The sequence below is a fragment of the Notolabrus celidotus genome, chromosome 15 (assembly GCF_009762535.1).
Source record: "Notolabrus celidotus isolate fNotCel1 chromosome 15, fNotCel1.pri, whole genome shotgun sequence".
NCBI classification, from domain to species: domain Eukaryota; kingdom Metazoa; phylum Chordata; class Actinopteri; order Labriformes; family Labridae; genus Notolabrus; species Notolabrus celidotus.
Genome location: NC_048286.1, coordinates 29,692,796 through 29,712,817, shown reverse-complemented (window position 1 = coordinate 29,712,817; position 20,022 = coordinate 29,692,796). Strand labels below are relative to the sequence as shown.

Here is a 20,022-nt window from a genome sequence, read left to right as displayed (position 1 = left end):
GGTACGAAGGAGAGCTGAATGAGGACAGAGATGTCAACATGAATGAATATTCCTGCAGAAGTCCTGTTCACCAGAAATGTTCATTTTATTGTAAATTATAACAAATGAGCTGGCTGAGGTTTTAACTTGACCATGAATTGAAATGTTGAGTTTTATGTTAATTCATTCCACAAAGACGAGGATAAGAATCCAATGTCATGGAGGTTTTACTGACCCTATAATCAGAGGGAGTGATTTTTAAGCTGTATAAATAATTATAATAAATTCATCCTTAAACATCCTTAAACACCAACCTGATGGGGACTACGGATCGAAATGAGTCTATATGGCTACAGTCTGGCACATTTACATGTCCATGCTCATCAATGTGCACTGCCCCTTATTTCAACTAACTAATTAACTAAATAACTAAATAGTTATTTCACATCAGCTTGGTCATGTCCTCAGTTTGCTGCCTGAGAATGTATCATGAGGAAGAGGGTCCTGCTCACTCTGTCAGGCATAACCACTCATTCAATAAACAACATTCCTGACTTAACAACTTTGTATCTTCTTATCATGGTCACAATTTTTTTTATCACAAAATAACAGGAAAAATATTGAATATTTTTCACGTCTGCCTCATGAGGATCTGTGTGTAATAAACTTGTGCGCACTGCTCTGTTCATAGATGACTGATGGGGACTTTTTGGCTTGAGCCTGACCACATCTGAGCCCATCCTGACGCTGGAACGGAAATGCATCCTGGGAAAAAGATCAAGATCAATGAAAAACAAAGATGCTCTTTGTCTGTTTGGCTGCTGGCACAGTGTGCAGGCCTGAACACTTTGACATCAGATAACTCTCTGCACTTAGAGGACAGAACAGAAAAAAGAGGCTGTATAAAACATGTCTGAGTATAAACAAATCAGGTACTACCTAGAAGAATCAATGTTCACTGAAATTTAAAACACTGTATGGAGCGCGTCGGTGGAATTTAAACTGCTTATTGTCTTCAGCGGTTTTTATGACATTCCTTGAACCTGTTTCCCTCCTGTTTCATTTGGCAGACCTGAGCTGAGTGGTGTTATTTTAGGCATGTGGGTACAACTTTACAAAAAATGTATGCTGAATTGACAGAATGTGAGTCATTCATTTGGTTAAAAAAATGCATTGACTGACATCCATGGTTCAGATTTAATCAACATCTTTTTTTTACTCTTAACCTAAAACATGCAAGCCAACAGATAAGATCTTCTCTGTGGACCTGAGACCAGCAGCTTTCTCTTCCTCTGTTCCCTGCAGTTCCTGGAAGCACCCACACCTTTCTAGGAAAACATGGCAAAGCCCAGATTCCTTGGGTTATCTGGACCCGGTCGGGGTTGATATCAAAAAAAGTGCAGCCACTAAACCATCTGTCTGTAGCTTTATAGAAGTCTGCAAAAACTGAAAACAAACGTTATGTAATGCAATGTAAACTGAGGAGCAGAGTCCAGCCTGTGGCCTGTAGTTTGCAGGATTTCATTATATACACATCAGTCCAAGGAGGGAGGACTGTTTGATGATCTCATTTATTTATTTATTTATTATTTAAAAGGACCATGCATATTAATTAACACTTCTGTAACTATGCCAGAGTTAGCCAAAAGGCTAGTTTACATCCGTAGTCCCTTGCCAGATGTTAAAAAGGCTCCTTAAAAAGATCAAGATTAAACTAAAATATAAAATAGGGTACAATAAGATCAGAATAAGAAGGTAGAGGAGAAACCAAAACACAAACAAAAAAGAGAAGAAAAGAAAAGTACAAATAGCACCATACGATTAAAAATGACATCACAATGATGCCTTACAGAAAGATAAATCACACACATTCAACATCTTATTTCATCTCCAAGTATTTTTTATTGTGACTCTGACGTGCACTTTCCTGGCCAGCCAGGGTCCATTCATACAAATCTTTTAATAAAAGAAATGCAGCATAAAATATGACAATATGTTACATAAACAATATGTACAAACATATGAATACACTGAATTTACGGTGAAACTTGTCCTTACTTAAAATAAAAGCGTGAGTAATAAATATACGTTTGCATGCAGAATCTGTTTAAACATCTAACTTCTTATTGCTGGTTTGATTTTGTCGGCTGGCAGGGTTTTAATGAAAAAAGGCAACATTAGCAAACATTTCATAGCACAGAGTTCAATATTATTTACATTTTATGTACAGAAATATACAATCAGTGTTTCATTGCCTGTGGTGCTGCTTAGGATACTTTACCATGAGAGAAAAAAGTGAGGTACAGATGGAGGATGGAGCTGGATTTAACAGGAATGAATCACACTGGAGAAATTAGGGATTAAGTATTCAAGTTTTTGCCAGTATATGATATGCCAATATGTTCAACTCATTTGGGCGATGCTAATATCTATACTGACATCAATCCAAGTACAGCATCTGCTTGTGGACTCTCATATCTCCCATCATGCTGAAATGCTGGTTTACCTTTGGGTGGTTGCTGCTACATTTCTCAGCTTTGTTGAATGAGGGAAGTAGAGGCGGCTGATGCTTTTTGGTGCTTACTTTTCAGAAGCTCTTGGTGCTTCAGGATAATGGTTCTTGAGATGTACAATTAAATCCAAATGAAGCAGCTGCTGCTTGACTGCAAAGGTTTCAAAAATGCACCTTCAGGCTTTAACCATGATCTAATAAATGACATCATAAAGACATTACACAAGATCCTTTTACAGACCTCTAAAAATAAGACAGATTAGGTTAAAAGCAGGTTTGAGGGAGCGCTTTCTATCAAGTTATTTTTGATTCACTTTTATGTCCAGTTTGGTCATACATACGGCGTTATGGGGGTCGTTGATCTGTACTCAGTATTAAAAAGCATGATGTCATGGTATGTCAGTCACAGATGCATGGCAGCCCAAAGCAAACATTACTGTCAGCTTCAGATATTTATATTTGGAGAAGACATAGACAAACTACATCCAAGAGTCTCATTCACTGAGCATTTCTGCTAATGTTAGACTCTTACTACATCATGACCAAACCTGGGGGGCAAGCCTTGAGTGAAGTCATGTTACACTTTAAGTGTCTTAAGCTTTTTTACTGGAGCAATAAATGTAATTACGGGTTGTAAGATGATAATGAGCAGGTTTATAAGATGTGAGGAGGACACGTTCAAGGGTTTTGTCCTTTGGGAGCCTTTTTTTTTCAGATGACTGCAAACACTCTGAAGGCCTTTCCAGCTGTCGGGTTCAGCAGGCTGGAAGATGAAAGATGGTTATTTTAGTGTAGACTAATAAAAAAATATCTTGTCACATTTACAAAAGTATCTGTGTATGAGAAATCAAACCCACAATAAGGTCAGGCTCATTATCAAGTAAAATGTCAAATTTGTTTGCCAGTTTTTAGGTATTGATATTGTGAAATCAACCCAGTAGAGATATCTCATACATGCACATTTCTTCCTGTATGGTACCTTTATAATATTTGTGAACCGTACCTCTCTGAAGTGATGCCATTCTGGTAACTGCCAATGTACTGCCTTCTTCGGTCCGCAGGCATCACATCCAGGTACCCTCCAGACTCAGTCTGAATCACTCCTGCATGAATGGCGGCTCGACAGATGCTGGATTTCTGAAAGATCGAATACACTTTAACAACCACACATAAGCTCTTTTTACTAGGTGTTACATCAAATGTATTAAATGAATAAGTAAAATACTGAACAGTGCTGTTGTTCAAGGTTCAAGGTTTAAAGTTCATTTTATTGTCATTCAGTCATATTTGAAAACATGAAGAACCGAAACACATTACTTGGGTCCAGCAGCAAACAGAATAGAAAACAAACTAAAAGTAGACTCTACAAATAAAATAAATAAATTCATAACCTCAAGCCTACAGTAAGTAAATATAAAAACATAGTTTAAAACAAGAGAGAAAGTGCAGTAATGTGTGCATGCAGTCACAGCGGTAAAGTGCAGAGTCTATGTGTTCTAGAAATAAAAGATACACACAGAGTCTTCTCAGTAACTAATTCAGGTTGTTATAAAATATGTGTTAAATTACAATAGAGCAAACACTGGTTGGCTTAAAAAAACAAAACTCAAAAGTGCTGAAGCTGAAGAGGCACCTGTGTTAAATGAAGTCCCAATAAGGTTGAATGTAAAAATGTATGCAGGTATTTGTGCCGCTAAGTTGCTTAGATGTATAAAAACAACAACAACATTTTACTAACTATATTAGTCACGGCTTGGTTTAATTAAATAATAGATTTTACAGTGAGGTCCTAAGTAGAGAGGCTAATGCTCACTAGTACTGAATCACTGGCTCACTGGTATCAAACTATCATCATCATTTGGTGCTTTACTAGCTGTGTTGAGTCAGTCTGCTGATTTTTTTTTTTTATCAAATACACTGTAAACCCAAACAAGTTTGAATTACTCAAAATGTTTGTTGTAACTGATTACATAAGAGTTTTTAAGTAGCAGAAATACAATTTCTGAGTATAATGAAATTATAAAATATAATTTCAGTTTACTCAATTGTTTTCTTAATTTTTTTCATTTTCAAGTTTCCCCAACTCAAATTTATTAGTTGATTTTTTTTATATTTTTAATTCATACATACGATGAAACTGAGTACATGTCATGGTTTGGTTAGTTTAGTTTGTTCCTTGTGTTTCATGCCTTGGTTCCTCCCTGTGTTTATTCTGTATCAGTTCTCCTTTGTCTCTCTTGAGTGTTTAGTGATCCATGTCTCTTGTTGTGTTTTCTTAGTCTAGTCTTGTGTTTACTGTTTTATTCTGTAGTTCTGAATCCTTGTGTTTCCAGTTTAGTTTTACGTCATGCCCTTGTGTGTTTCCATCCTTTTGTGATTACCCTCATTAGCCTCACCTGTGTCCTGTGTTCACACCTGTGTTGATTACTCTGTGTATTTAGTTCCTCTGTTTCCCCTGTCCCTTGTTGGAGCATTGTCCGTCTTCCCTGAACCAGTACAGCGGTTTGGCATTGGCACCTTTAATGGCTATGAGTTAGAAGTACTGTTCGGGTTTACAGTGTAGCTTTATTTAAAAACAATTTATAAAACCAGAATGATTAATTAATGAGAATTCAGTCAGGACCACTCTTTACAAAGAGAGTAAAATCAGACAGCTTAGAAAGGAGGAGCTGGGGTGCAACAATTTGTGGAGGAAGCAGGTTAGAGGAGTTTAAATAGGATGTTCATTTTGACATTTGCTACTTGGATGCGTGAGAAGGTAATCAGGCTGGTGAGATCAGCCAATGTATTGTGCTCTGAGCTTGACTTTGTGACCTGTCTGAGCTAACACAATTCTCACTTAAAGCAAGTACTCACATCTGAGTAGTATTTCGTCCCGATGACCCGTACTCGACTGTCCTGTATACAGTTCCTCGGACAATAAAGCCTGAAAAAATAAATCAAAATACACATCTCACCTGGGGTCAAAGTTAAGTTAAAGTATGAAGGCAGAGTTTTACAGCCACGTGTTTTCAGAGTGTAAATGAGATTGGTGAAGCAAGCTGTCATTAAAAAGGAATATCTTTGAATTTACACTAATGTGGTTAGAACCTGTGGTGTTTATCAAGTCAGATCAGGTCAAGTCAACAAGTGGTCTTTCAGCCTCATATAAGGCATACTGCTGAATGCAATGCGACCTTACAACCAAGATGCTAATTCAAATAGTGCATTAAAGAAAAATCTACAAAGGTACATTTTAATCAAGAATATAATACATCAGGTATGAGATTCTGTCTCATACAGTATTCGTGAGTATAATCACACGGGTTTGTTCCATGGCTTACTAAACCTAACACTATGATTTATTTCCACAGAGAACATCATCATGTGATAATTTGTAAAAGGACGGCACTTGTCAGCCTATTCAAGTCAAAAATCTGAACATAACTTAGTCTAGACATACTAGCTACACTAAGTGAGTTACACTCCAATTTGTATGTAACTGTAAATTGTGTGGGAAGTTGGTAAATAGTGAATGAAGCCAGATAAATGAGTTGATATAAGGTTAGAAAAATAGCCAAGGGTATCTTAGCCTATGTTGACTGTAGATTACTTAAAGCCCCCACAGGGGACTTTTAGTTAGTGTTGATTTTTGCGCCCCCTTTGGACAGTGGTACACTTCCTTTCTTTGCAGATCTGTCCTGCACACATTTAGGTCATGTGTCCTGATGGAAATACTCAACCTACCTTCTTTTAAAAGTCTCAATCACTGTTCCCACACATGTAGTTGAACCCAAACTGTGAGACATTTCAGTCAGTACTGCAGAGGTAATGAAGCTCACCTGGGACAGTGTCGTACAGGTTTCTTGAAGGGGCAGAACAGAGCCACTGTGGTATCACATGTCACTGCCTTTACTGTGAGAGAAAGAAATACTCATTAATTATTCTATATGCAGACAACATCTTACTTTATCAGTATAAGGAACGGTATGAATGTCACAATGTTTCTTACCAGGTACTGTATCTACTTTGAAGGAGTTTGCACTCCTGTTCTTCCTGTGAGGTGAAAGAAAAGTGCATGAAGTTGAGGTCTGTGCATCATTAGTTTAACAACCCCCATAATTGGAGTTGTACTTGGACTATAACTTGTACACTGTTAAGTTACTGAACACTAAAATATAAGTTTAGTTCTGAGACTGATTCATACCCCAGTGACTGAATACCATTCTTGTAGGACTTGGTAAATTGCTGTTTTCTGCCCAGTCTGGTGACATCCAGCCATCCTCCATCGTTGTCGATCACACCTGAGTGTAAAGCAACTCCACACACACTGGATTGCTGCGAGACGAGACAAAAACATACAGTAGATGTTAATTTGCAGCAATATGTAGCTAAAAAAGGAATTTCCCCTGGGTAAAAATAAAAGTATTACTAAACACAAACTCTACATCATTAATATGGAGCAACATTATAGGTTGTATAAGATATACTCAGTTCATACCATGTCATAATGGCTTGTCCCGACTACTTTACCAGGTCTGTCAAGGCAGCCCGGTGGACACTCGTATCTGTTGACAGAAACAAGAATAAAAATGTATGTTTTGTTTTTATATAGGCACAAAACAATGTTCTAATATTCTAATGCTAACTGTGCTGTTTTTATGATTCCCACACAGTTTTGTACATTGATTGTTTCTCAGAGCTGAAATATTTAGCATACAATTTGAAACTCAAACGTTGTAGTGTCACCGAATCCCCTCCATATTTACCTGTTACAGGTGGTTCCTTTGCACTGATCTCTCAGTTTAGTCTCACACTCCACCTGTTGACCTAAATGAACCAACAAATGAAAGATTTTCACAATCTAAACCAGTAAAAATAACAGAAGTAATGTTCAACTTAAAAAACCTCAACAATGCTCTGTTCAGGGATATGTTATACAACCCTGTTACCCCCATAAAGGTTGGTGTAGTGGAAGCAAACATCTTCATTTGTAACTTCTGCAGGACGTGATGTTTCTGACTCGTGCTTTCCAAAACCGGTTTAGGTGCATGCATTCAAAAAATGAAATGGATGGCATATAAAATGAAACAAAATATCGACTGCTAACAAGCAAAAAGTACTTCTCTTGTCTCTATGAACCTGTTTACTAAAGAAAGATACTTTTATTTCCCATATAAGGTACAAAACTTTAAAAAACGAAGCAAAGCTACAGTAAAAAAATCTGTTGCTCCTCGTCCTGCTCAGATCAAAGCCCTCATTCCAGTGCACATGCTCAGTTGCCAATTTGCTCCAATCAGCTGTGCCCGACAGCAGCACCAATTAACTACAGACGGACAATTAAAGGCACAGATCTTCTGACCAGCTTCACAAACATAGAAAGACATTAAAATATATTCAAAATAACCAAAAGTAATGACTTAGTCTCTTATCGCCACAAAAATGATCTAAATAATGCACCTATACTTGAATTACTCTATGGCTCTAACAGTTGGAGTAAAAACAGAAGTTGTGAAACATTAAAACCTCATATTTCATAGAATTAGAACAAGGACAACACCAAATGTTGAGAAATGTCATTGTTTTGGAAAATGAAAGTGTCATTTTGGACTTGATGTATGAAACATGTTTGAGAAAAGCTGGAACATCGGCATCAAAATAAAAAAGAAAGATGTCAAATGCTCAAAAAAAATTACCTGCAACATTTCACAACAAATGATGTTAACTCTCCTGTGCAAGCAAATAACTCAACATTTAAAGAACGATGTTTCTCAATACAGAATGGCAAAGGATCTGAGGATTTCGTCTTCTACAGTATAAAATAATATCATTGAAGTTTCAGAGAATATGAAGAAATCTTTGAGCAAAAGGGACAAATAATATTTGATGGCCAGGATGTCCCACGTTGTGTAACCTGCAGCCTACAGAGTTGTAATATGAGAGGAGTCCTTACTCATTTGTTCTGTGCTGACGACCTGGTTCCTCTCCACGTTGTCATTAGAGGAGGGCTCTGGTGTCTGTGCTCGGGGCTGGGGCTCCCTGTCCCTCACTGGTTCTGGTTCAGGTTCAATGTAGTTGGTCTCCTCGAGCTCAGGAGCTGGACGCCTCTCAACGCCACCGTCTAAAAACATGGATCCCATACCGTCAGTGTGTCATCTCATTAGCTGTTTTCTTTGTCACTGATGCTTAAGGTGGATTAATGCAGACATTTGTATTTGGAGAATTTCCCCTGCAGGATAACAGGGGAAATACCCAATATGGAGGGGACTACTGTATAAATACATTTTAAATATGTACAAATGTATGTAAGGTGATGTAACATGACAGTAAATAATAAATAAAGAACAAAACCAGAACTCATTCAACCTACCTTTGTAGCAGAGGTTGTCCCTGCAGCCTCCACCATAGCTGGAAGGACAGGCTGAACAGGGGGCTCCATATTTGTACGGAGCGTGACCCCACCAGTTGCCCCTGAAAAATGAACGATAGAATTATTGTAAAGAGAAGAAAATTGCACTTACAACTAAAAAATATTCAAGAGTTTTGATACACTTTCCCTGAACTCCACCAGTCTCCTTTCTCTGATTTCTTTCTCGTCTTTTCTAATTCAGTGTAAAGGTGTTGGAGGAAGTTTGAATCTTATGTTTGTATTTCTCTTATCAGTAGAGCAGAAGTTTTGGGATGAGGGCATGATGAGATTGTTTTCTTTACTGAGCCCTTATCATTTTCATTACAGCGCAAGTACCTTGTGTTTATTTCAAAGTCCTCATCAGGGGCCACCTCTGGTCCCTAACTGATTCTACCTCAGGCTACATCCCTTGAGGACATTTGTCAGACACACAGTTCAGCTACTGTCACTGAACTTGTATTTAGTCGTTCTCCCCAAGACCTGTGAACACCCTCTGATGTATAAAATCAGTGAAGTTCCTCTGAAGGTTCTTTTCATGTCGTATTTTTTCTTGTTTTGTTGAAGTCAAACAGAGATTCTGAACTAACTGCAACCAGGACCTGATTGATTGCAGGTTTGTTATTGTAATGGAGTTGCATCACAGGTCAAAACGTACGGTGGAGAGTAGTTGCAGACCAGATAGACAGCTTTGGCCCAGATCATTCCCCACACATTCATGTTGTAACACACGTTGATGGCACAGCCGATGCGGTTACTCGTCGCCCACACCAACTGAAAAGTGAAACACACAAACAGACTAAGAACAGCAGATAGTCGACCTCATACATGTGTTGTTTCTTTCAAAAGACAGTGGCCATAAGTGTCTGTATGCAGCATTTGGAGCACTATTTTACATTGCTTTGGTACATGCAGCTTTGACTGTAACAGTAACTCTTACAGAAAAGATTAGTCTTGTTTATTATCAAACTGATAAGATAGAGAAAGTAAGAACACACTTTTGATTTATTTGTTTTGATCACAAATTAATAATGTTTACTTATCAGTAACATCCTAACATTTAAAAAAGCATTTGAAAGCCTTTAAAGACATAGAAATGAAGCCCTCACCTGAGTGTAGTGAGTGCAAACAGGTCCCGAACACCTGAAGGGGCAGTGCGGGTTGCACTCTTGGGAGTAGGGGTAGCTGTAGTGCCTCACTTCATCATACCACGCCTGGACATGGAAGGTAGGGGGGCGGTCCCTGAAGTAATAGAAAAGCTGTTTTACTGTATCTTTTTATTTCATCATCCTGAAAAGAAATATGACTTTAAAGAATACATTAAATGTGAGTCTGTAAGTATTTTATACAGGCAGCTAAAAAGCCTAGTCTAGTTTTCACTGGACAAGGCAACAAAGACCGTCTCAGTAAAGACGTCTCACAGAAAACATGAAACACATCACTGCAGGATGAACAAAAGTGCAATTGAAAGCAAAAACTCTGGCTGTGTTTAATGTGGGGGAGATATAAATGTATAAATAAATTATTCTGATATCCTCATTAGCTTTAGTTCAATATCCTCTCTTTCTTTCATCACTGCATCTCACATCAAACTGCCTGAGGGAAATCTGACTGTCCTCTGCTGCTAAAAGCTCCTCTATGTTTACCAGATAGTTGCTTACTGTGTCTGTCTGTAGTGTGGGTTTGCACAGACAGCATACAGTGGGAGCATCAGAGCATTTTTGTGTGTGTGGACGGTTTGAGTCATTGCTGGAAACGACATTGATTAAGGTTGTGATAGTAAATCAAAAGAGAAGGAAAATGCTGCCTTGAAATCCAAAACATTACGCTTACATAGAAGAGATGAACTTTTAAGCAAGGCGGTGATTGTTGTTTGATGCTAAAAGCACTGCACACTATATAGTCTCTAAGCAATATAGAGATACTGACTTTAGCAGCTCTATAAGTAGACTGCAAACTAAAAAACAACAAAGTATATCTGTTCTCAATCAATCGATCTTTTATTGTTTAGTGCAAAATCACAACAAATGTTATCTCAAGACACTTTTACAAACAGAGCAGGTCAAGACTGTACTCTATGTTAGTTTATTAACAATGACCCATCAACAAGACAGGATAAGGCTTAGTCTGATCTCATCTTAACCCTCCTGTTATGTTTGTTTCTCAGGGACAGCAATAATGTTCCTGGTTCAACTTGACCCGGGAATATTTAATGATCCAAAAGTGTCAGAACACAAAAAAATCCCAATAAACATTTTTTAAATGTCATCATTAACTCCATTACTAACCATTTTAATCAATACTTAGTGCAACGGTGTTCTTTAATTCTCACAGTTCATGGTTCAATGAAGATAACTTTCTCCTTTTTTTATGAATACAGTTGCAAAGAAACATTTAGTATTTGACACTTCTGACCCCTTTTAGCCTCCACTTTGACTACAGGGTCAAATTGACCCACAACCAGTATCTATGTATTATAAACATGCAGGGGGAGAGGTGCAAATGTGTGAAATGAGCCGTTTTCATTTTATATGTTAATTGTTACGCTAATTAAGCCAAGCAGAAGAAGTTTCATAGTGAAAAAAATAAATTTCTTTTAGATTTCTGAACTATAAAAAGGGTCAATTTGACCCGCAACATAACAGGAGGGTTAATCCACCATGAGCAGAGCACTTTGCAGTATTTAGGAAGTTACAGTGGCAAGGACAAACTTCCTTTTAACAGTCAGAAACCTCGAGCAGAACCAGACTCGTGTTAAACGGCCATCTGCCTCAACGAGTTGGGGTTAGGTTTTTCAGTGGTTGAATGTATTGTCACTCTGCTGTTAAAAGTTTGGTGTGTATTCTATCAAACAAAATATCATAATTCTTTCCATGGTATCATTGAGAGAGAAAAAAACCATAACTGAAACACATTTATTTCTTCAATACACACCTGCCCCAGTGCGCTCCAAGGTTTTGGCCTATTTGTGTCAACATGTGGCTCGGTCCATGTTCCCATCGACAGGTATGAGCCCAGTGCTCTGCGCTCCTCTCCAACTCATAATCCCATACCTGAGTGAAGCAGACAAACAGAATAACACAGCAAACATGAGTTAAAAGATACCAAACAAGGAGCTCTGCTGGCCTAGCGGTCTAAGTGCCCCACATACAGAGGCTACAGTCCTTGTCGCAGGGGTCGCCGGTTCGATTCCCGACCGGTTGACCATTTCCTGCATGCCTCCCCCCACTCTCTACTCCCCATATTTCCTTTCTCTCTTCAGCTGTCCTATGGAATAAAGGCAAAAAGCCCCAAAAATATGACTTAAAAAAAAAAAAAGATACCAAACACAGGAAAGACCTTAAAAGGCCAACTCTGCAGGTCAGCTAAGGTAAGTCACAAATGTTTTTTTTGTCACCCATCAGGTAATATCAGCTTTCTCTTAAAGTCTAGTGAGTAGCAGCTTTGCCTCTGACAGATGTTTGCAGACCTGTAACTCCACTCTGGATTACCCTGAGTGAAGTGGGGTAAGTGGCCACTTAGCGTAGTTGTAGCTTTAATTGCAACTCATTGCATTTTTTTTTAGATATGTCATCATTTTCTTCCAGGTGAGCTAAACAACCATGAATTCCTCTAACCTGAAGGTAACATCACATACTGAAGGCAAAGTGAACCTGAAAGATGAACCTGCTCTGTGCTTTGAAAGAACAGTGGCTGTACGCATGCCCCTCGCAAATTTAACACAGTATAGTCAAAAGTAGGCCTCTCCTATTAAAAGCACACATCCACTCTCTTACACACAGACACGTACACGTGAGAGGAGGAGAACAGAGTGTCATCACCACCACATTGACTTACAGCTTTGTGCTGCTATCCAGTGTGGTTGTTTCATAGCTTGTTTCCAGTAAGTTTTGGTCTCGTAAAACAAGCAAAGAGAGAAAAAGTTGACATAAAAGTGACCAAAACAGAAGGCCTGTGTTTCTTCTTGACTGCAAATACTTCACTTGAAAATACCTGAACACAATTTCCACACCTCTAGTTTCAAACAAAGCAGAAAATCAGGACTGAGCGATTCAAATGTTACAGCAGAGTTAATTTAGCGCTGACTTTGTTGGGGTCTGAGGAGAATAGGGGCAGTGTGCTCGGCTGTTGGCAATCTGTTTGGTTGCATTACGGCTATCGCACATCAAAACTAATGGCTGGATTCTGATGGACCACCATAATGCGTCCCATATGTTACGCAAGGCCAACACACTGTGCCCACTGTTGCCCACTCACTGTGGTGCTGCTTACTGTTCAAGCCTGACTGAGAAAGTGATATTTTGACTCTTTACTTCTTTGGCTGCAGTCCAGCTGTGGCCGGGGTAAAAACACTGCAGGGAATTTTTTTGCTCCAACCTCCTGCATAGTTGACATATGATATAACATTTACCCATGATAAAAGATGATACTGCTGGCTGTATGTGTTTAACTTACGATTGTTCTGTTGGTGTTTTTCTTTGTAAAGCTGTGTTCAGCAGACAGTTTTGTGGGTTTCATTTCAATTGAATAAGATCCAATGACAGGATTTTAAGACACAGACCACAAACATCGATGAGTTAGAGTAATGCATGGGGCTGCAAATGTTAACACCTAACGAGATATACTGTTTACAGAAAGTGGATGCAGCCACAGATGAGACCTCACTTATTCTTTAGAGGACATTCTTTACAAGTCTGAAATTTGGCATCTTGGCAATTGCCAACTTGAACTTTTGGAGCCATAAGAGTCTTTAGCTCAACAGCCACAACTCAACAGAGCTCAGTGTCATTCTCCACTTTGATTTCTAGAACCAGACTTCTTTTTGCAGTCAGTGGTGTCACCAGAAGAGTTCAGCTTAAAAAGGAAATAAATACAGCCTATGGTAAATACCTACAGATACAGATACATCTCGCATCCAAGCTATTTTGTTGCAGTAGATTTACCTTGTTCATTTCAAAGTAAGTCATCAGAGTGATGATGTCCCTGAGCCTGATTTAAGTTCCCTGTTTTCTATAATTAGGAACCACATACCAAGTGTTGTGTGCCAGAGCTGCAAAGAGAGACAGGTTCATTCAGATTCATCTCCTTGGCAGAGAAAGAAGACTTGGTCCTGTGAGGGGAGAGGCAGAAATAAAGGAGTTCCAGGGCTGCTTCCATGTGCCATCCCGTTGCTGTTTCAATGAGACCTGAGTTGGTTTCCACAGAAAAAGGTCAAACACCTGGTCGTTTTGAGCCTAAGCCAGGGTTGTCCTTTGTTACCAATGCTATCTGTGATGTTCATGGACTGAAATCTCAAGGTGTGGGCCTCAGGGTTGCATCTACTTTTTGCAGAAGATGTTGTTCTGTGTGCTTTATCAAACTGTAACCTCAGGGTGCCAGCTGTGAGGTGGTTGTGTTGAGAGTCAGCACGTCTCAGGCCATGACTATGCTGGACTGCTCTCTCTCTCTCTCTGAGTGGGAAGTATGCAAGAAAGTACATGTTTTTGTAGGACTTGTTCATGAAGAATTGGTTGAAAGGATTGTGAGCTTGACAGATGGGTTGGAACTGTATTATTGAAATGCACAGGAACTTTGTTGTGATCAGAAGGCCTCAACCAGTTGATCTAAGTTCAAATCCTCCCCTATGGTCACAAACTTTGAATAGTGACTGAAAGAATGAGATCTTAGACACAAGCTGGGAAATGTGTTCCCTCCTCAGGGTGGTTGGGCTCAGCCTAAAGGATTGCGTAGAAACTGTGACATCGGGAAGGATCAATACAAAGTATCTCTTTGTATCAAAAGGAACCAAATAAGGTTGTTTGGGCATCTGATTAGGATTCCTCCTGGGTGTATCCTAAAGTTTTCCAGGACTTGGAGGAGACCCTGGGCAGAACCAGAGCTTACTTGTGGAGTTATGTAACCCATCTGACCTGGGAAAAACCTCAGGATCCTCAAGGAAGACCTGCTTACATTCCTGAGGAAAGCCGAACACAAGAGGTCAATGACATGGATGGTTGGATGGATGGAGGGGTGGACAAGTGGGTGGAAGATATGAAGATGGATGGATGGATTAATAAATGGATAGATCAATAAACCTGACCCTGTCTATAAACGATACTGTGCACCTGCACAGCCCATGTGTGTGTCACTTGTATTCTAGGTTATGCTGAATATTCAGTTCTGCATATAACTTCACCTGAAACAATCTACAGGGTGACTAATGATCTCTGCCGGCTCATTCTTCTCTACGACTTCTTGTTATTCTTCGCCCTCAATTATCCAGCAGAGAGAAAGATGGACTGCCCGCCAGCTGTTGGAGAAAGGTCACAGTAACAACTACCAATCTCCTTTTGCATTCCTGAAGGCATTAAGTACCCAAAACACAGTCCTATTCCACCCATCTGTCAGGACCACCTTTCCCTGACAGATCAGTCAATGATGTGCAGTTTTTACAGCAGTAGATTGTTTAACTCTTAAAAAGGGTGTCATAATCTGTGCTTGAAAGACTTTCACTGAATGGCTTTTGTGTGAAATTAAGAAGTCGAAGCTCCCCTGAAGTACAGCTCCTGTGGCCTCCAAATCCTTGCAATCTGGAAACCAAATACATAGTCCCAGTCTTACCACATCATTATCATCAGTAATAGTATCCTTTGCTAGAGAAACACTGGATCTGTGTACATAACATAGATTTACACCACTGTGCCCCTCACTTCAAAGAACCAGGCCTGACATGTTTGAAATAGATTCACTGCTGTGGCACCCAAAATGAGATGTGTGGAGGATCAAATAAAAGACAACATCAGCCCCAGCCAGGTTTGAGTGAGCTGGGATGGATGGGGAGAGAGAAGGCAAAGGGAATGAGAGAAAGGGTGAAGAAAAGCCTGAGGGAGAGCTTGTGAGGCCAAAAGATGAAGAGGGCATAAAGAGAGTAAAGCAGGAGGGGAAAAAAGAGTCTGCAGGAGGAGAAATGGAGTGATAGAGTATGGAGACGCAGGACAGGAAGGGAGGGAGGGAGTGCAGGAGGGTTGAGGTGGAGTGGAGGACAACACTGCGGGGGTGAAAGCTGGATATGAGCCAGGGTCAGTGAGGGCGGGCATGCAGGAGGCAGGAGCTGGAGCTGGAGCTAGCCAGATTGGGGCTTTGGCTCACAGTTGTCCTTCTCTGTTTTTTTTTTTTTTTTTTACAACTTTGCTGTGCAGAAGTGACAGAGCCAAACTAGCAGAGTCAGGAGGGTGCTAAACAGATATACAGTCAACCACTTTGATTGGACTAGATTCACTCGATATCAGGGAGGGACAATACATCCTCGTCCTGATTGATACACTGGCCTCAGAAATCGATTAAAATGGAAAAAGCATGTCCCACTTAAAATATCCCTGTAGTATTTCACTCACTGCATCACCACTGCATGACTCCTCACGGCCGTGTTATCAACATGAGGTTGAGTCCATGAAGAGAAGTTAACTAGCAGAAGAAATACTGTGCACAACGCTGACCGAAGTTACAAGATAGCCACTGTCAAACACAAAGAGAAGGAAGAAAGAAAAATATATTCACTCTCTTTATTCTGAGACAAGAGAGAAAGCGGAGGAGGCACTCCATGGGTGGACTGAATGGTCCGCTGAGTCCAACATGAAGTTTTACTGAAGACAAAGTCATAATCATATAGGTAAACATTAAGTTTGAGCACAAAATGTTAAAAGGTTAACTTACACGAGCTGGTTATATTTTTTAAGCCGTAAAATTGTGATTTCTTTTTTAAGAAAATATAAAACTATTATAAGTTTTTTTTTCCCGGCTAATTTCCAGTTGGTATATAGTTCTGTACATTTTATTTTCAGAGTAAAACCATGTATATTGTTTCATCTCAGTGAGCTCAAACCAAAGTGCAGCAAATAAGTACATTAGTTCTGCACTTTACCCTTTTAATCACATTTTCAGTCTTTAATTAGATACCATCATGGATCATTGAACAATTGTCTTGCGATATACAGGGTAATCATGGATTACTGCACTTGTATTATTACTTATTGTATCATGTCATATCTTATCGTGTTGTATTGCATTGCTTTGTTTTGTTTTGTATTGTCTTGTATCATACTGTGAGTCATCTGGTGATTCACACCCCTATTATATATCAGCTGTCAAAGAGTTGGTAATTTAATCTTTATTATCCAACTTTCTTACTGATGTTCTGGTTATGTAAGTACCAAGGGGCAACCTCTGGTCTCAAACTATGAAGCCCATGCAGAAGTGTTATAAACTGCAATACATCAAGAATCTGCTTGTGGCCGGCTGCAGAAAGACCCGAAACCACATACACACCAATTCAAAAAAGACGATCTTTGCAGCATTAATAAACATGTTTACAGCCTGGTTAAAAAAACAGCTTGGCTCTATGTAGCTAATCTCTCTTATCGGCACACACTGTACGGGGGGTGAATTTTTTTCTAACACGACGGTTCAGAAGATATTAAGATTACAAGTTTTTGCCCAAATAAGGACATGACTGACTTGACTCCCGGTCGGGAACACATAGCTGTTGGCTAAGAGGCTCAAACTCCGCCCCTTTACGTCACACTATGCCTGGTTGAGTTCCGCATTTCCAATATGGCCGCCGCCACCGATTGGCTTCAAAACAGCGCTCAGGAACAGATGGGTGACGTCACGGAGACCAAGTCCATTATTTATACAGTCTATGGTAAGTACTTGATTCTGATTGGTCAAAATCCCTTGACAATGGTTATTAACTTTCACTGACATGAGCAATGCCAGAGGCAAAATGATCACACGTCATGTCAAATGAATCCTGGAAAAAAAGAGTTCAGGCACATTTTGCTTCTGCTTGTTGACACCATAGAACTTAAGGTGAGGCTAAACGTTAATTTCAGTTAGCATGCTAAATCGACAGGCTAGGGACATTTTCATATTGGATCCTGTCCAGTAGTATTAGCAACGGCAGCGGAGCAGGTGAGAGAAACTTTAGGTTACAGGTCACTACAAAGAAACTTAAACCATGAGCGGTGGTGATGATAGCAGCAGGGTTCAAAGTGTTCAGAGAAGAAGGAGAGCTGAATGAGGACAGTTTCAGGTTAAATTGACTGCAACAGGGAAATAAGAATCAACCTACCCCGACTTGTCTCACCTTGTCTGGATTCTATTTCCCATAACTACGTGCTAATCGTGCATTATCCCTTACTTAGTTATATTCCTATTGTCACTCTAACTCTATGTCTGTAACACTAGTACAGGTATCAACCTGTGACCTAGACAGCTGTGTCGTCAGCACCTACCATGTACTCCATGTTGGAAGCAGGAGGGTGGACCTCACCACGCAGCTTGTTGTGCAGGTTCAGGATCAGGTGCATGTCTCCCTCGCTGATGGCTCTCCTCCTTCTTGACCTGGCCCTCCACCACCCCTCGTCCTTGTCCTTGTACTTGTCCAGGATGGACTCCAGTTGTGTGGAGTTGGTGACGGCCATGGCAAGGACAGTCTGGGTCAAACATAGGAACAAGCTTGCTGCTCTGACCCAGCCCAGGAAAGGGAGAGACCTCTTCATGATGGGGAGAATACTGCTGCTGAATGAGGGGTACTTTTTGTTTGTCTGCAAGAAAGCATAGCTTGAATTTAAATACAATTAAGCTTTTTGTGAACAAAGTTTCTACACAGCTTTGGCACAATTTATTATGAGCTCTTTTTTTTTGTCATCTTTTGAAATAAAACATGGACTCAAGTTGCACTTTCATCAGTGGGCATATATTTTATACCTTCATAGCAAGCCCTACTTTGCAGCATCTCTATATGAACCCAAAGGCACCTTGAATCCATCCTCTGTCTCTGTTTAATAATGCTGTAATTATAGGGGACTTCCCTTCAAACAGTTAAGCCAATACAGCTCTCAGCAGTCTGAGTGCATCTGCAGGTCACTGCATCACTACATACAGAGGGACCAGTGTAAACTGACTTTCACACGTTGTGTTAGAAAGCACTGGATTTATTGCGCATGCGTGGGTCACTGACTGCGTGCTCACATGTACTGTTTGGAGACCTGCAGCATTCAATTTGTGATACAAAAATATTAAGTTTAAAGCTGCTGTGAGGAACTTTTGATTTATATCAATTTTGGCGCCCCATTGTGGACAAAGTGATACCTCTTATCTCTTCTTCAGTACATGTAAAAGTAATGTTTTCAACAAAAACCTCACCCTGCTGTCTTTTAACAGCAAGATGTATCACCCAATGTGATTATTTGCAACAGCCGAAAAAAGATGTTTCTAAAGCCAGATGTCAATCATGTGGTCTAACACCTACCCCCTCAGAGTGGTTTAAGGTATTAAAAATGACAACAGAGAAGGTATCAGTGTTGTTGTTTATGGTTTTGTTTGCTTTTGAAGGTCATAAAGAGGCATCAGTGTTGGTTTCAGTCTGTTTCTCAGCTGGTGAAAAACTCCTCATGGTGCCTTTAAGCAAGACCACTCACTTTTTAAAATTAATTCCTGAGGAAAAAATTATTAAGTATTATTATTATTTTTTTTTTTATAAAAGATGATTCAATGAGTGAGAATATCATTATTCATTCATAAGATTAAAATGAGAACACTTTTTTAAAAGCAACAGAAAACAGATGCAACTTTTTTATCAGGCAAAGTAGTACAGAGTTGTCCAGTTTTACCTTTAAATCCTCTTCTGGTCAAAATACCTCTCAGGTGCAATAATCCAAAAAGCAGTAAGATTATTGCAGAGTTTTCCAATCCAGAGAGCCTTTATTTAATTCCACCCATCACAAAAAAAGGAGTGCTGGCTGTTCTTGCTTTTCTTACAGGCAGTACATCCACCCTTGAAGACTCAGAGCTCAGAAATGCCTATAGGTACCTGTTGAATTCCTCAGCTCACTCCGTGCGCTACTGGCTGCATGGGACCACTGCTCATTTTGCGCTTATATGCCAAATTGGCGCTTAGCAACGCGCAACCCACAGGACCACGCCTCCACAAACCCTCTTTCTTTCCTTTACCGTACCCCCAGCTGACACACACACACACACACACACACACACACTCACACACTCAGAAAAGGTCGGCAGGGATCTGTTGGAACTCCAGGGCTGATCTATTTGAGGAGGCATCTGATCGCACTAGAAGTGACGTGAGGGTAAACTTGTGGATGTT

At 39.8% G+C, this 20,022-nt stretch overlaps 1 protein-coding gene across 1 annotated transcript; it reads right to left on the bottom strand.

Annotated features, from left to right (window-relative positions):
* Positions 1 to 1,861: 1,861 nt before the first annotated feature.
* LOC117826960 (cysteine-rich secretory protein LCCL domain-containing 1-like) lies at positions 1,862 to 19,770 on the bottom strand. Its single transcript, XM_034703395.1, has 15 exons — positions 19,529 to 19,770; positions 18,149 to 18,460; positions 11,811 to 11,929; positions 9,986 to 10,118; positions 9,535 to 9,650; positions 8,841 to 8,941; positions 8,424 to 8,591; positions 7,240 to 7,300; positions 6,972 to 7,038; positions 6,678 to 6,808; positions 6,483 to 6,526; positions 6,313 to 6,385; positions 5,348 to 5,417; positions 3,495 to 3,628; positions 1,862 to 3,254 (listed from the first exon to the last, which is right to left on the bottom strand). Exons 2-15 carry the CDS (start codon positions 18,413 to 18,415, stop codon positions 3,203 to 3,205), a joined length of 1,536 nt encoding a protein of 511 aa, XP_034559286.1. The 5' UTR covers positions 18,416 to 18,460; positions 19,529 to 19,770; the 3' UTR covers positions 1,862 to 3,202.
* Between the last annotated feature and the right edge of the window lie 252 nt (positions 19,771 to 20,022).

What these genes read in the sequence shown, in the direction of transcription:
- LOC117826960 (XM_034703395.1), bottom strand. Translation starts at nt 18,415, where the DNA reads ATGAAGAGGTCTCTCCCTTTCCTGGGCTGGGTCAGAGCAGCAAGCTTG. An exon ending in GTCTGCAACTACTCTCCACC is followed by an intron (nt 8,942 to 9,534) that starts GTACGTTTTGAC and finishes TTCATTTTTCAG; the next exon opens with GGGCAACTGGTGGGGTCACG. An exon ending in CAAAGTAGATACAGTACCTG is followed by an intron (nt 6,386 to 6,482) that starts GTAAGAAACATT and finishes TTTCTCTCACAG; the next exon opens with TAAAGGCAGTGACATGTGAT.